The sequence below is a fragment of the Cryptomeria japonica genome, chromosome 10, assembly GCF_030272615.1.
Source record: "Cryptomeria japonica chromosome 10, Sugi_1.0, whole genome shotgun sequence".
NCBI classification, from domain to species: domain Eukaryota; kingdom Viridiplantae; phylum Streptophyta; class Pinopsida; order Cupressales; family Cupressaceae; genus Cryptomeria; species Cryptomeria japonica.
The window spans coordinates 420,610,447-420,626,730 of NC_081414.1; the positions used below are offsets into that span (position 1 = coordinate 420,610,447).

Below are 16,284 nucleotides of genomic sequence, written 5' to 3' on the forward strand. Positions count from 1 at the left end.
TGAACAATTTTTGATAAAACTGAGCAAACACCTTCAAGATTTCATCCTGGTCTGATATAGTAACTCCATTCTCCCAAATATTGTCAATGTTATCTCTGGCCTCCTTGTATTTCAACAATTGGAAGAAGTATTTGGATCCCTTGTCCCCTTGCTCAAGCCAGTTCATTTTGGCTCTAGTCCTAGCACCCTGTATCCTTACATTTTGCATCCTTCTAAGATTATCCTTAGCCTGACGTGATGTGTTTATTTCAACAGATCCATAAGGGTTAGTCTGAGTATCTTCCTCAACTTTCAAGAGTGTGAGATGTGCATCAGTTTCCTCCTACCTAAGATCCTTAGCTTTTTTCTTCCCTACTGTTTGAAGAAGGTTTTTCCAACTAATAGCATTTTTGGTTCCACCTCTCAATAGAACTATCATGCTTTGTGATTTGCAAATTAAATTGTCTAATAATAGCAATGGCATGTTTCATCTCACTCTCCTTTAACAGGCTTGTGTTAAGAGCAAAAGCATCCTTCCTACTTTGTGATATACGTTGTGATTCACCATGTGAAACCACAGTATTGATAGGGTTTGAGTCCGCCTTCCTAATCTTCCCATCCATTTCTAGGAGCTTTCTTGTTACAAGGCCATTGGTAACTCCATTAGCAACTTCTTGAAGGTAGACGATGCCACAACTTCCATGGGTCATTTTACCTTTGCCCGACTATTAATCGATATCGACATATTGGTGCCCCTCCCCATGGATGTGGCTCTTATGGTTGGGGATAGGCCATGGAGTCAGCCGTTGGATTATGAGGGTCTCCCCTTTCGATGTCGGAGATGCTTCTCAATGGGTCACTTAGCTTCGAACTATTCTCTCTTTCGTCGCAAAGGTGCTACCACTTGGTGGAAGGATGCTACTGATGATCACTTGACGGTCAATGTTGTTAAAACCGATTTTGTTGACTCCTCTCGGGAGGATGATGTCTCCTCCCGGGATGAGGTGTCTCTTACTACTGATGATTCTGTTGCTCATGCTCCGCAACCTACTCCTGAGGTTGTTCCTCTACAACAGACTGCTCCCGCTCCAGAGGTTGGTCCTCTGCAACAAACTATTGTTGTTTTGTTGCAGCATGTTGTTGTTCTACAACAAAACGCTGATATTGCTACTAATTGTAACCCTCTGGGGCCCCTTCCAAATGATCTCTCTTGATGGTCCTAATGACAATATCGCCTACTGTGGTTTGTCGCAAGCGGAAGGGGAAGTCTTCTCCCCTCCCTCAAACTCCTCCTTGTCAAGGCTTGGGTGCCTCTTCCCCTCCTTCAATTGGGTTTGGGGTGTTGGCTTGACAGGTTTTTTTTTCACCTATCAGCTTTGTTAGTTTGTTGTGGAAGCGTTGTTATGGCTAGTTTTGATTTTCGTAGTTTGTGATTAACGTGTTGTCAGTGTGCTGCTATTGGTAATTTCTCTTTATGCCCTTTGGGTTGTTGTATTTAGGGTCAACACCCTTGTTTTGTTGCTTTTAATATCAAAAACGTATAAGGGATAACCCTTACACTATTGCCTTCAGAATCCAATTTGGCCTTGAAAAAGTTTTTATTGAAATAGAACCTGTCCAATCTACTATAAATCATTTTTATGTCCTTGCTAGAAATTACACCATGTGAACCAGATAGCTCGTGAATATGCCTTTTGCTTGCCAAAGGATCCATAAGCTTGAATTTATTTATCATTCTATACCAGAAAAACCTTTCATCTCCTTTCCATTCAAACTTATTACCTTCATTTTTATCAGATGGACTTTCTACCATGTTAAAGTCTCCCCCCAAAATCCATCAAATCTCATCAAGTTGACACATCCATTTCCACCATTCAATCCTTTCCATATAATCATTTTAAGCATATATGGAGCGAATTCCAAATTCCAAATTTTTATATTTCAATATTACCCACACCGGCCTATTGCATGGTGACTAACCCCATCTAGAAACATATTTACTCGATACATTACTCAAAAGAATAGGTACCCCCCCTTTGCCTCTATCATGTCTAGTAGTGTAGTAGTTTGCATCCTTCCGTATACATTTCAGACTAACGTCCAGCCGATAGTCCACAACTTTTAATTCTTGAAGAAGCAAAATGTCAATTTTTCTATTCATATTTAAAAATCTTCTCACAACATATTTCCTATGTGGGGACTCAAGTCCCCGTACATTCCAAGATGTGAGATTTACTTCCATCGAGGATTATGGTGCAATTTCCATAGGTGCCCTAAAGCTATCATAGCATTTGGGCAAGCGACCTTTAATTGTTTACCCCTCATGGGTGGAGGCAAGGGATCCACCAAGCCTCCCTCTTTTCCTCTTAAATACAAAGCTTTGCTCTAATCCTAGCAAAGGAGTGCCCTTCCTAGCCTTATGTTTAGGTGTTCTAAAAGCTTTCCTCCTCTGAGCCTTCTTATTGTCATATTCCTTCATAGCTTCCTCTATAGTATCCTTATTAGGATCCCCTTTGAAAGGGACAATGCCCCAAGTGATGGCCTTATTCTCCACATCCTCTATCATAGTATTACCTTCCATATCCATACTCTCACACACTTCAGTACTAGAAGAAGGATCACTACTCTCTAAGGGTAACTCCACCACTCTGTTGAACCTCTGACCAAGTCTAAATGGGAGGGTGCAAGATGTTTTATTGCTAACCAAGCATTCCTGACAACTAACAGTAGAATCATCACAAGTCTTGCATAATTTCTCAGAAACTTTGCAAGAAGCTCTATCAATTTATGCATTGGAGTCGACTCCAATTTCCATCCCACTAGGCTCTGTAAGTTTTCAACCAGGGTCGGGAGAAATCCTTCCAAGGGTATTGACCCTAACACTAGTATAGGAGCCCAAAAGAGTATTGGCCAAAACCTCTTTTTTACCAGTATCACTTTTACTTCTAATCTCCTTATCAAGATCAATGGCCTAAGTCTAGTATCATTCAACTTTTTTTAATTTCTCAATGATAATATGTTGTGCCTTTAGGGTTTTGTGCTTAGGGGTGCACATGGTCTTTCCAGAAGGAAGCTCACTGAATTCAACAGCATTGGGAGGGGGCGGAGAGGCAACCAAGGAGCGGTTGACCTTTCTGATCTCTTCACACATAGCATCAAGTTTGCTAATCAAGGGATCACCAACATCACTACAATCATCAGAACGAGAAGAGCGAGGAACCAGAGCCGAATCTTGAAGACCATCACACAAGTCAAGGGAATTAGGGTGATCGCCTTTCGACTTTTCAATCAAGACCTCAAAGTAAGAAGAAGGTGGATTAGGGTTATTCACAACAACAAAGGAGCCAATAATCTTATCAAAATGGGGTAAAGGGTTATTAAGTTTCAAAATAGTCTCAAAATTTACAGTATCCATAGGTAAAGAATTAGAGTTAGCATCAAGATTAGGTGGCACAAACAATTTAGCAGCATTTACAGGGTTGGGTTTAGGTTATCTCCTTTCCGATTTCTCTTAATCAGAGGGCAGTTTCTCCTAGCATGCCCTTCTTTTCTACACAAGAAGCAAGCATTGATTCCCAAAAAAAACTCAATAGGGCAACAAATTACTTCATCAAACAACTCGATTATGATTTCCTTTGGTAAATCCTTTTCAGGGTTTAATGATACCAACATTCTAGCATCCATGTGAGGAAGAAGTGAAGTAGTTTCATCTACATGAATAACATTCCCCAATGATTCCACAATTTTGGGGATAACAATTTGTAGATATGGTGGAATGTTCTTAATCGAAATCCATCTAGGGCATGATAAAGCCAAAATTTCTTCCGCACTTGCTTCTGGATCCCAACTAATGGCCCTGAAATAGGTGGCTCCAATAGACAAAAATTGCCGCTTAACGACTTCTTTCTGGCTATTAGGGATTTTGAAAAAAATAATGAAAAGCCATTTTTGTATCATTCTGCAAAATGAAAAGCTAAACCCTGATTTCTTACCCCATGTTTTTTGGAGCCAATTGTTCATATAATTCCTAGAAGGTAACTTATCTATGTTCAGCGCCGCAAGAAAAATCGCATTATTCCTCAATCTACACTTCTCACAACTAGGGCAAAGTTAGGGATAATCTTACCTCTTCCCCCTCCACCATCTGTAGTGAAATTAGCACCTTCTGGGATAATTGATGCTTCCACCACCTGCTTGAAAGATTTAGCGTTGTTGCAGCTCTCCCCAACATCTCCGACACCATTATCAGGTGGTTTCGAACCCATATACCAACCACACTCATGGCCTGCATTAAAGGAAGGGTTGAAGTGACCTGCACCCCAAGGAGGTCGGACGTCCTTTGCCCGTGCGAAACAAATGCTCACACACACTAGCCACCCTCAGCTTCAAAAGTTGCTGACCTAAAAACCCGTCAAGCTTCTAATTCTTTCCTCCATCAAATTTCACTATTACAATTACATAGAGCTATATTCAAAATCTCAACATGGGGGGGTTAAGGAGAAACACAAATGATACATTAGTATTGAATTCATGTTGCTAGAGTGAAAAATAATATATCAACCATTTATCATTAAAAAAATAAAGCAATTATAACAGATAGAAAGGTTTGGGACTATATCATAAGAAGCAAGTATTTATTTTTAAGTCATAACGAGATATGAAGGTGAGCTATGTGCAAGTTTCCAAAGAAATAGGTCTTTCATTTCCAACTTATGTACTACAGCAGAGACAATTAGCATCTTCCAGGTCTCTCACCATAATTTAAGTTTGTTAGTCTTACAATGTGGTGCAACATCAAGGTAGAAAGGAGCATTTGAAAGAAATGCACTTTCAAAACTAAATTTATACCTGCCCTCCCTGCACTTGCCGAATTGCCAAACCTAACCTAAATGAAGACAATTTTTGCCAACTATGCATTTGTCAAACACTCAAAACCCTCTAGTTGAATGATCATTTCAAATCTTTACAAATCAAGTATATCTCTGTTGAAGAAGAACGAGTTGCCTTTGGCCTCAACCACGATATCTTTTTAAAATGCTCTTTGCAAAATTTAGGGAATCCTGCACAAACACACACAATTTAGCATGGCCAACATATCATATTAAAAATTGCATAGACATGGATTATGCTAGAATTTGAGAGTTTATAATTATAGTAATACCCTGGCTTTCTTCACATTCAAGAAGCTTAATGACAAGATTTCCACCAGATTGGAGCATGCCTTCCCGAGCATCAGGTTCCAAATAAACAGGAGCTTCTTCAGCTTCTAAAGAGCTATCAACTGCTTTCTTTGCAGCTGCCAAACGGATTTCACCCAAAGCCAAAGTAAGTGCTCGCATACCCAATTCACAGGAAAGGGTTGTATCTTTTGCTCTTATTCCGGATACTGGAGGACACATGTCTGACAAAATAACTGAATAGCCCTTGCCCTGCCAAAAAATGAAATAGAAAACTTAGATTCAAGAAGTTAATATTTTGTGTGACGGATGGATAATGTACCATAAATGAAGTCTTGAAAATTGAGACAAGGATTTGCAATCAGCATCAACTTCACAAATTTTGTTAATCTAAGAGATGATTTGATATTAACTACTACAATGGACAGATAATATCTTTTAGAAATCACTGGCTGCATACAAGGTTCTCAAGAAAACAAACTTTGCCGGTTGAATAGTTTCTGTCATTTGGAAGTTTCATTTAGCATTCACCCAAGGATTTCACCTCACTGTTAGAATAAGAGTAAAAGAGTATTTTTACATATTTATGCATTATTGTTGTTATCTGGGGTATTTTTAAGTCTATCTTAGCATGTCATACTAATTTCAATATATTTAAAGGTATTTTTTAGCAAGAGTCCCTTTTGTGTAAAGGTAGCTCACTTGAACATGAGCTTAACAACTCAACTTTATGTAAAGGTAGCTCGCTTGAAAATGAGCTTAAAAACTTAACTTTATGTAAAGGTAGCTCGCTTGAACATGAGCTTAAAAAGATAACTGTATATGAAGGTAGCTCGCTTGACTGCAAGGTTAAAAACTCTACGAGCTCGATTTGTACTAGGCTAAAAACTGCTTTTCCATATATAAAACTGTCAAATGAGCTAGTGGTTATATTTTAGCTATGTTCCACCAAGTTTACTGACACAGAGATGGGGGATGAGGGGACAACAGGGGGATGGCGGGGGGAGAGCAGTGGGGGCCGGCGAGGGAGTGGTCTGAACTACATATAGTACTTGAAAAAATAATTATAAAAAGATATATAAGGAAACACATTGAAATGATTGCATTGAACTTTGAACATTAAGTTATAAGTAGAAAGATTGTGTTGGAGTATCTTAAAAGGATCTAACCCTAAAGAGAGTAAAATCTCTAATTACAGCTTTCATTTCAGCTCAAGGTATGGAAATAGTAGCACAAAACTATTTCAATTTTGTCGTCATGAAAAACATCTTTATATGTGTAATGACCACCCTAGATGATTTTTATTTTTTAACAAGCATAAAAACCATGCAAACTGAACAATGCTGTCTCTGCTATTTAAGTACTAATAATGATTACAAGCTGATATAAATGCTGGTACAGGGCAACACATTGAAAAGACACTTTCTAGATTGCCCAAATTGCATGAAACTAGCACCCAATAGAAAACAATAAAGGAAAATACCTTGAAAAGAGAGCTGAAATGATCACAGCATGTAGGGAACACGCATTCAAATTATTGTATACGACAATGTAGGTCTGATACAACTAAAAAATATGTTGCAGGTCTGGAACATCACTATTGTAGTTCCAAACAACCCCTTAAAGCTTCCTAAAACTCACTCTATACAACCATGTTTGCCCCCAAACAATACCAAACAGCCTGAGATAGACTCAACGATACCAAACAGCCTTAAAAAATTTGCAAGTCAGTTTGCAAGTCCCCCCCAAGGTTGAGGGACGTCTAGGAGTCTCAAGGACATCCCAGCGTCTGCTTATGGTGTTTCCCAGCATGAAACGTCTAAGAGACGTCCCCTATTAGAGGAAACATCCTGGAAACAGCAAAGGGTGCATGGTGATGGTGGAGGGACAGCGGGGTACATTCCCCTGGTATTTCCAAGTCTCAGGGATGCCCCCATCTCAGAAACATGTGGTTTTTCCAGGGAGACACATCCCCATAGAACACTGTATTTTAGTTGGTATTTAATCATACTCATAAATCACCTTCATTTCATAACCCACTACTACATACCAACTTGTATTGCTGGATGGTTAGCCACTTGTTGCTATACATTTTATTTAAGATGGAAAAAAAGTCTATTAAGAGTTTTTTTATGGTTGCTTATTAACAAGTTGAATTGTTTTAAAAATTAAGATCTGTATTTTATACTATAGTAAATGCTTTTGACTGGACCTATGAATTGGGGAGGGCAAACCCTTCAGAAGGAAGCAGAAATAACAACCAACTTCTACAAAGATCAGCAAGGAATATCAGAAAACAAAACACCATAAGCAGACGCTTATGGTGTTTCCCAGCATGAAACGTCTAAGAGATGTCCCCTATTAGAGGAAACGTCCTGGAAACAGCAAAGGGTGCGTGGTGGTGGTGGAGGGACAGCAGGGGTGCGTGGCCCTCGAATTTCCGAGTCTCAAGGACGTCCCCATCTCCAAAACACATGGTTTTTCCAGGGGGACACTGTTAAATTTTAATGATCAGATTATATAGAGATAATTCAAATACAACTACACAAAGTTTATCCTGGGAAAACCTTCCTCTTGAAGGTGAAAAACCTAGCAATGGTATTTCTTATTGTATTTTATCAATTTACAATATGTCTTTACAATATTGAACACTTCTATTCAACATTCACAAAGTGAGAGGAATGTATACAATGTGCTGTGTATTAAAGTGCAGTCCACTCGCTGTCTATGATCCAACTGCTGTGAACATACGACTGCTATAGATGTGGATCAACCTGCTGTAGGTATATCACAAACTGCTGTAGGTATATCACGAACTGCTGTAGATGAAGAATACAATCTGCTTGATGATAAATCTGAATTGCCAAAGGAAATGGAATTCACCGATCTATATACCCAATCTCAACATGATCAAGCAACACGACTTATATCAAAAGTTGGCTTCAACTAACACGTCTCATTTATTAGACATCGATTATATTATAATTAACTTGACTCTTCATAATCACGTCTTATGCCAATGGTCACGACTTCCAATGTGATCGATGTATTTATTAACAAGTCTTTTATTATAAATGACGTAAATGAGAAATCGGATATTTTAAATGTGTAAGGCCGTTTCGGCCCTCCACACATTTGAAGGCAAAGTCGTCCCTGAGAAGTCCAACCAAAGCTATACATCAACACTCCCTCTTAGCTAGGGAGGAATCTTTCTCGATATCTGAGTTGCATAGTCATATCCATCATGGCTATTCCCAGAGGGTGAGTATAAACAAGTGCTAAGTCATGAAGTCTCTCACATGACATTCACCATACCTACTCGCAGAGGGTGAATCCACCATACCTACTCGTAGAGGGTGGAACAAGGGCTGGAACCTCAAACTTCTCTCGCAGAGAAGAATGCACAACAAGGGCTAATACCTCAAACTCCTCTCACAGAGAAGAATGCACGACAAGGGCTTGCACCTCAAACTTCTCTCACAGAGAAGAATGCATTATAATACATATCAAGTAATCACTGATGTTGAGACTCCCTCTCAGCAAGAGCTTCATTTTCCACAATTCCAAGCTTGTCTCGAAAATGCACAAATTTTACTTTCGCAAGAGGCTTGGTGAAAATGTCATCCGTCTGTTCCTCAGTACAAATGTATCTCAACTGAACAGCATTCCTTTGTACCATATCTTTGATGTAGTGGTACTGAATCTCTACATGCTTCGTTCTGTCATGAAATATTGGATTGATTGAAAGCTTTACACAGCTTTGGTTATCACAATGTATGATGGTAGGCTCCAATGATTGACCAAACAATCCTGCAAGGAGCTTACGAAGCCACACTGCTTCGCGAGTTGCTACACATGCAGCAATGTATTCTGCCTCTACAGTGCTCAGAGCTATTGAAGACTACTTCCTATTACACCAGGAAATCATAGCAAATCCCAAGCTGAAGCAACAACCAGAAGTGCTCTTTCGATCAATAACACTCCTTGCCCAATCAGAATCAGAATATCCTTCAAGAATCAGGTCCATACTGGAAGAGTATTTCAAGCCATATCCAACTGTGCCACCCAAGTATCTCAAGATATGCTTGACTGCAACAAGATGTATCTGCCTAGGTTCACTCATGAACCGGCTAAGTGCACTCACAGCATAACAAATATTTGGTTTAGTGTTAACTAGATACATCAGGGACCCAATCAATTACCTGTACATAGTAGGGTCCACAAGATCTGAACTAGCTACAGCTTCCCTTAATTTCTTCAAGTTAGTTTCCATTGGTGTGGGCATAGATTTACAATCTGTCATTCCAAATCTCTTCAAGATATCGATGGTGTATTTTCCTTGACTTAGGATAATCCCATTGGGCCTCTGCCAAACTTCCAACCCTAGAAAGAAGTGCATGAGTCCTAAGTCCTTGATCTCAAATTCGGAAGTCAACTCCTCCTTACATCGATCAATGAGATGATCTTCTCCGGTAACAAATAGGTCATCAACATAAAGTACCAAGATCAACATATCACCATTGACTACCTTGAAGGAAAGGTTTGGATCAGCGTCATTCTTGCAGAAACCCAAACCTACTAAGTGTTGTGACCTTTTTCACACATCCCCCCATTGCAAATGGGGACCCTCTCTTTTCTTGCTTTCTAGGGTTTTGTTAGTGTCCTATGACCTTCTGCTTCAGTTTTACCAAGCCTTGCCTAGTTTTGAGCAGTTCAGGCCCTAACGATTGAAAGTTAGTTTTTGCAAATCATGTGATTCCAGAACACAAACACCACCAGAGTGCTTAGACAGGCCAAAGGACGAAGGTCGCAATTGATTTGGACAAATTCAGACAACTTTCTATTTTTAGAAAGTCTGCTTTTTTGCTTTTTTCCTATTTTTTAGGAAGTTTCGTTTTTGGCATTTTCAGCCCGATCCCCGGTATGGCTATTTTAAGAAAGTTTTCCCTATTTTTTAGGGATGCCTGCTTTTTGCTTTTTCGGGATGGGAATCTAGGGTTTGCATTAGCACCATTGACCAGCTTCGACCGAGACTCAAAAATTCCAAGTTTTGACCTAAAAAGCTAGTTCCCTACATTTTAGGGGTTGTATCGCTTCAAATAGTTTGCCTAAATATGGATTTCAAATTTCAAGTTAATCTGGTTAATTTTGGTTAAAATGTGAAATTTTGAAATTTTCCAAAATTTTGTCTTAGTATGGCTAATGGATAAGGTTGAATGTCATGACAGGTGTGGAAAGTCCGCCATATGGAAGCCTCAGCAAAAGTTCGCCTTAGAAGGAAGGTGTGTGAAAGTGAAAGAGTCATCAACAAACTCCGCCCTATGCCTTGGGGCCAACACTCCAAAGTCCGCCATGAAGCAATGTCCTCCAAAGTCTGCCATGTGGGAGCCTTGTCTAAACTCCGCCCTATCCATGAGACCCTCTAAAAGTCCGCCCAAGGAAGGAGGATAGCCAAGGAAGAGCCCATGAGGAGAGGTCTAGAAGTCCGCCATGAGGGGGTATAACCTAAAGCCCGCCATGTAGAGGAGTCTCTAAAGTCCGCCATAGGTCAAGAAGACCAAGGAAAGGGGGTATCAAAACTCCGCCATGCTTTGGAGAAGCCTTGGTGGCCAACACCTAAAACTCCGCCCTATCCTAGTTCCTTGGTGCCACCTCTAAAGTCCGCCCATGTTGGAATAGTCAACAAACTTCGCCCAAGATGTTGAGTCATGAAGGAAGAGCCATATGAAAAGTCCGCCCTAGGCCTCCAAGTCTTGATGAAAGGTTATCTAGAAGTCCGCCTTGGCAAGCAACAAGGTAGGAAGAGGCCTTAGAAGTCCACCCAAGGTAGAAGACTCACCAAAGTCTGCCCAAGGGAGAGTCTCCGAAACTCCGCCCAAGGGGAGCCTTCAAGGAAGTCCGCCATGCAAGTTGGGGAGCCCAAAGAAGAACCTCCAAAAGTCCGCCAAAGTTTGAAGAAGATGAAGGTAAGTCTCCAAAAAGTCCGCCTAAACATGAAAGTCAACCAAAATCAACGAAAGTGCAAGTGATGTCATGAAAATCCTTCAAGATTTTGAACTTGAATCCCAAAATGGAAAGTTTTTTTTAAAGAGAATATTGGAAGATTGATGAGGATTTTGAACTTAAATCCAAAATTGAAAGTTTTCAAATTGGAGTATTTGAGGATTATTCAAGATTTTCGAACTTAAATCCAAAATGGAAAGTTTTTTTGAAAGAGAATATTTGAGGATTATTAAAGATTTTTGAACTTAAAACTAAAATGGAAAGTTTTTTTGAAAGAGAATATTGGAGGATTATTGGATATTTTCAAACTTAAATCGAAATGGAAAGTTTTTTTAAAGATATTTTCTTAAAACTTGGAAACATGAAGTTAAAATTAGGAAGTATGAGTTGGAAGATTTTAAGTGTTTCTAATTGAGGATTTAACCTTGTTTACAAATACTTCATTGTAAACCTCATTTCTACACCAAGAAGTTCGAAGTTACTAAGGAGAGTTTAGTAAAGTATTTCAGTTTGAAGATCATCTGGAGAAAGTTTTTGATATTGCTGGAAGTTAGATAACCTTTTTTTTTTGGTAAAAGTTTCACAGATTTTTGGAGAAAGACAACTAGTACGAGGAAGAATTATTTAACCTTTTCTGAACTTTCTTAGTGTTTTTGAGAGAATTCTAGCCCTACTTCTACCCATTCGAAGGTGAAACCAAATTCATGATGCAGATTTATGGATTTTTTCTGAATATTTTCCAGAATTTAATAAATGATTTTTTCAAAAAATTTGGAGAAAGAAAATCATTTTTTTTTTTGGCTAAGAAAGAAATTTTTCAAAGTTATGACACTCAGTCCTTGAGATTGAAAGGTTTTTCAAAAGAAATTTCAAGTTTTTATGGCCAAGTATAAGATGAAATTTTCCGACAATTAGCCATTTCGCAGCCCCGTTACTTTTTCGAAATTTTGCAAATTATTTTCTAACTTAAAATTTCATTGTTTGTCTGCAGGTCCTCGACATTATGAAATTTCAAGTGGATAAAGATGCTCCTCCGGAGTCAAAGATGACTTCAAAATAGAAGAACGTCAGCAACACCAACCTCAGACACATCAATCTGAGGGAATTTAAGAAGTGAATGTTTGGTCTGGACAACCTTGTGCCTTCCATCATTGCGTGAAAGATGATGAAGAGTGGCATCGTGCATGCTGCTGACTTCCTCCCCACCATGCAATGCAATGAGCTAGTAGTCGAATGTGCCAAACATTACAACCCCATCAGTAAAGACATTGTTGCACCTGATGGAAGGGTACTGGCGAACATCAATGATGAGGCCATCAGAGAGGCCTTCAGGATCCCAGAGTATCACAACACAGTATATATGACAAAGAACGAAGCCAACAGTCTGTATCAGGACCACCTGGAGGAATATGATGCCATAGTTAACCATTCCTGGCTAGATAAGCCAAGGAAGGGCACCTCCAAACTTCAGAGGAAGAGCCTAGTGCGAGCATACTTCAAGGAAAACATTGGAGACATGATCGTCCTGCTCAATAGAATAATGGGAAACCCTCAGGGAGCTCCATTCGAACCCTGGATGTATTATTTCATTAATGAAATAATCAATGGAGTAAAAATGATAGACTGGGCCAGGATGATCAGCATACTTTCTTCATGAGTTCCTACCTGTTTTATTCCTTGGCCAGGACCTACAGATACAGAGGTCTCACTTGTAGAGGAGAAGTAGGGAACAAGGAGAACCAGTTTCCAATGTATGATTGCTATCCCCAGTTCCACATGGAAGAGAAATTCCATTTCAAAATAGTGAATGATACTTTCCTTATGCACATCACTCGGACATTGCAAGGGGGGCTGCACAAGAGACTCTCTCAAGAGTCTATGGACTTCATCAATCGGTTTGGGTATTGGTACATCCAATATCCAAAGTTCACTTACCTCTGAATTCAGGGATTCTCCGGACCTCCATACAAGCTTCCAGCTTACCCTACCAACCAAGTGGTGTTGCTCGAGGTTGTAAGACAATTGGAGGAGTATATAGTGATTCAAAGGGATAAACAAAAGAAGGCAAGAATGTCCTCACTTACAATTGGTAGTGGGCTGGAAACATGTCCATCATCACAAGCTGTTGCGACCGCTGAGAAGGAGCTAGCCTGGTATCCCCTCTATCAATACAAGGCAAGAAGGAATTTTGATCCATTCCACAGGATAAAGAAGGTTGAAGGAATGACATTTGAGCACAGACCGGACCTAGAAGATTACTGGGCTAATGCAGCCGATAGCTTCGAGATCAGGAAGAGATTCTGGTCGAGAATTCCTTTGAGCATGGTGAGAGCAACAAAGGTATTCAGAGTTGCCGATCAAGTGGAGGAAAGCCTAAAGCTTCAGCAGCCAGGCTTTGAAAAGATGAAAAATGAACCCCTAGTTTTAATAGATTGGACAGAGGGGGAGAAGTCAGATCTAGCAGACCTCATGAGATCGGTGGTTGAATATTCGAGGTGGTGGACGTCTGAAAAGACAAGGCAGTTAAAGGTCAAAGGTGTGACCTTGACCTATGAATTGATGGGAGTAGATGATACTCTGTCCATCAATCCTTGTACCTCTGTCGGTGATGCCCGAAATCCAAAAAGTGTTGGGTCTCGAAAGAGGAAGGAGTTGGTTGGAAGCTCCACAAAGGTCACAGGGAAAAGGGTTGTAGGTGAAAGAAGGGAGTCCAGCGAAGGCCACTCCATCCTGAGTGCCGCTTCCATTGTGCCCGATCAGAATGCAATTGGAGAACAAGAGATGAACATCTGCATAATTGACAATGAAGTGAGAATGCCTTCTCATCCGGTTAAGGAAGCAGTGGAAGAGGTTGTCCAAAGTCCAAACAGAGAGCAAGTTGAAGCGCCTACAGTCTTCTTGGATGGCATACCAGCAAACCCAGGAGAGGCAGATGATGAGTTTGACCGGAATACTATAGAGCAATCAACCATTCCGGATTGGCTGAGGGAAAGAATAAAGGCCAAGGTCCCCAAGGAGGCCTGTTCCGAAGAGGTCACTGCAGCATTTCTAGAGAAGGTGAATGAGCCCACTATAACTAAACCACCCAAGCCCGCCAGAAAGTTTTCTCTAATTCAGAGAGACAGTGTAGGGTTCAGGGCAGTCCAGATAGCGGTGCCCAAAGAAGGAAAGACTAGGGACAATGTCGTCACGGATGATTACAAGATTACCACCATAGAGTTGGGTAAGCCCACCCAGGACCAAGAGGTCCAGTATTTTGACGACTCTTGCAACACTCTGAAGGCAAGTCTAGCCCATGAAAAAGAAAAGAGGAAGAAAGTTGAAGAAGAGAACCAGCAATGGAGAAAGTAAGTTCTCCATCTTACCAGACCACTCAACCGTGAGATCCCCATTACTCCGCCACAGCCTCTTCAACAAGGATCGATGAAGGATTATGATGATATGAAGGGCTCGTACACTCAAGCAAAGGAGTGGATTTCAGATGCTTCAGCGCGTGCTGACATACTGGTAGAGAATTTAGTATCGGCACATGAGTCAACCTCTTCACTGATCAATCATATCTAGGATCTAGCCACCAATTGGGAGGATGTGGATGAAATTCAGAATAAAATACTCCCACATCTGAAGGTTATCCAAGGCTTGTCGAAGAGAAGCCTAGTGGGATGCAGGTATCATATAGGCCGGAGACAGGTACGACTTCAGCACATGGTACTATGCCTTGGTCACTCGGATTGAAGTTCTAAAGAAATCCGAGACCAAGTGCTTTGAGACAGAGGAAAGTGTTAGAGAGATCCTGGGCAAGGTATTCCATGTGGCGTCAGAGATCTGGAAGAAGGAAAGCATAAGGGAGAAACATTTGCAGGCAGAAAACCTGAGAGCCAGGATCTAGTCTAGCTTCTTCAAGGATTCAGGGATGATTCACAAAGGTGATCTCTCGAAAATTGCAAATTTTCTCTTCATCGATGAAAATTTTCTTGCCCAAGCAGCTAAGTGGGAGAGCATCCTCACTACCTGTACCGATGATGTGGACATCATCGACTTACAGATTGGCGGTTTGCCAAATGTCACCATTGAAGAGGTCAAGCTCATTGTGTCCAAGTACATCGAATCTACGAAGGAGGAAAGTAGGCGCTCACCCCAGTGAGATTAGCAGTTGTGCCATGTGTCACTTTCTTATTCACTCGAACTGATGGTGTTTTAGGAAACCCTAATCAGGGTTTATGACTTTCAATCTTGGCCCTTGATCATTGTTTAATCTCGGCCATTCATTTATTTTGAAAAGCTATATAAGGTTGCCTCCTCTCATTTAGAGAGTATGAGGTTTTTGATGTATTGTTGCGTAAGGTCATTTCCAAATAATATATTGCATGTGCGTTGCTTTGTAATCCCTATTCTTTGAATGATTTGCATGGTTTCAATTTCCTCAACACCTAGTGAAAATTAATCTAGATTTGCTTTCGTTGTTGTTAATTTGAATGAAGGATTTGATAAGTGTCAATTGATGGTGTATCTCCGCTCATACTTTTGGTAAATAGATGATTTCCATTTTACCGTGCAAAGTTAGTCTGAGCCCATCCTCTGTGCATCCCAACATCTTAATCATAAGCACAGTCCATTGAAGATTGCACCGACTTTGTGTAGTTGTCCCTAGTGTGGCGAAGCAAGGTTTGGTTTCTCGAGAGCATCCAGTTGATACCGTCTCCAGAGTTCATAGGATCATATTAGCCTTCTTAAACCCTATCTCTTTTCCCCTTTCTTTTGAAAGTCTAAATCCCCAGAAAATCAAAAAAAAAGAAGAGCCTAAAATTGCCAAATCTGTCTAAGTCCAGCTGTTCAATATAGTTGTTAAACGTAAGTCCCCCTTGAGATTTTCAGCATACACTACCCAAGAAGCTACTCCACTAAAGTCGCTTGTTCACACATATAGACCTTGGAATCAGTAGTGATTTTTCAGGAGAGGATATAATACCTTCGGGTATCCTATTCTAATGTTTTGTAGATGATAAAACAGACACCAACACTAAGTAACTGTCAATTCTTTCATACCAAGCCCGAGGAGCTTGTTTAAGGCCATATAGGGCTTTCTTCAATTTACACACATGACACTCTTTCCCATGAATCCCCT

General features: G+C 40.3%; 1 protein-coding gene across 1 annotated transcript in view; it reads right to left on the minus strand.

The window, feature by feature from the left end:
• Positions 1-4,584: 4,584 nt before the first annotated feature.
• Positions 4,585-16,284, minus strand: part of LOC131034120 (uncharacterized) — a 69,228-nt gene continuing 57,528 nt past the window's right edge. The window contains exons 5-6 of the mRNA XM_057965510.1: positions 5,141-5,408; positions 4,585-5,039 (exon numbers count right to left, since the gene is read on the minus strand). Of these exons, the coding sequence (XP_057821493.1) occupies positions 4,930-5,039; positions 5,141-5,408 (378 nt within the window). The 3' untranslated portion in view covers positions 4,585-4,929. The remainder of the gene's footprint in view (positions 5,040-5,140; positions 5,409-16,284) is intronic.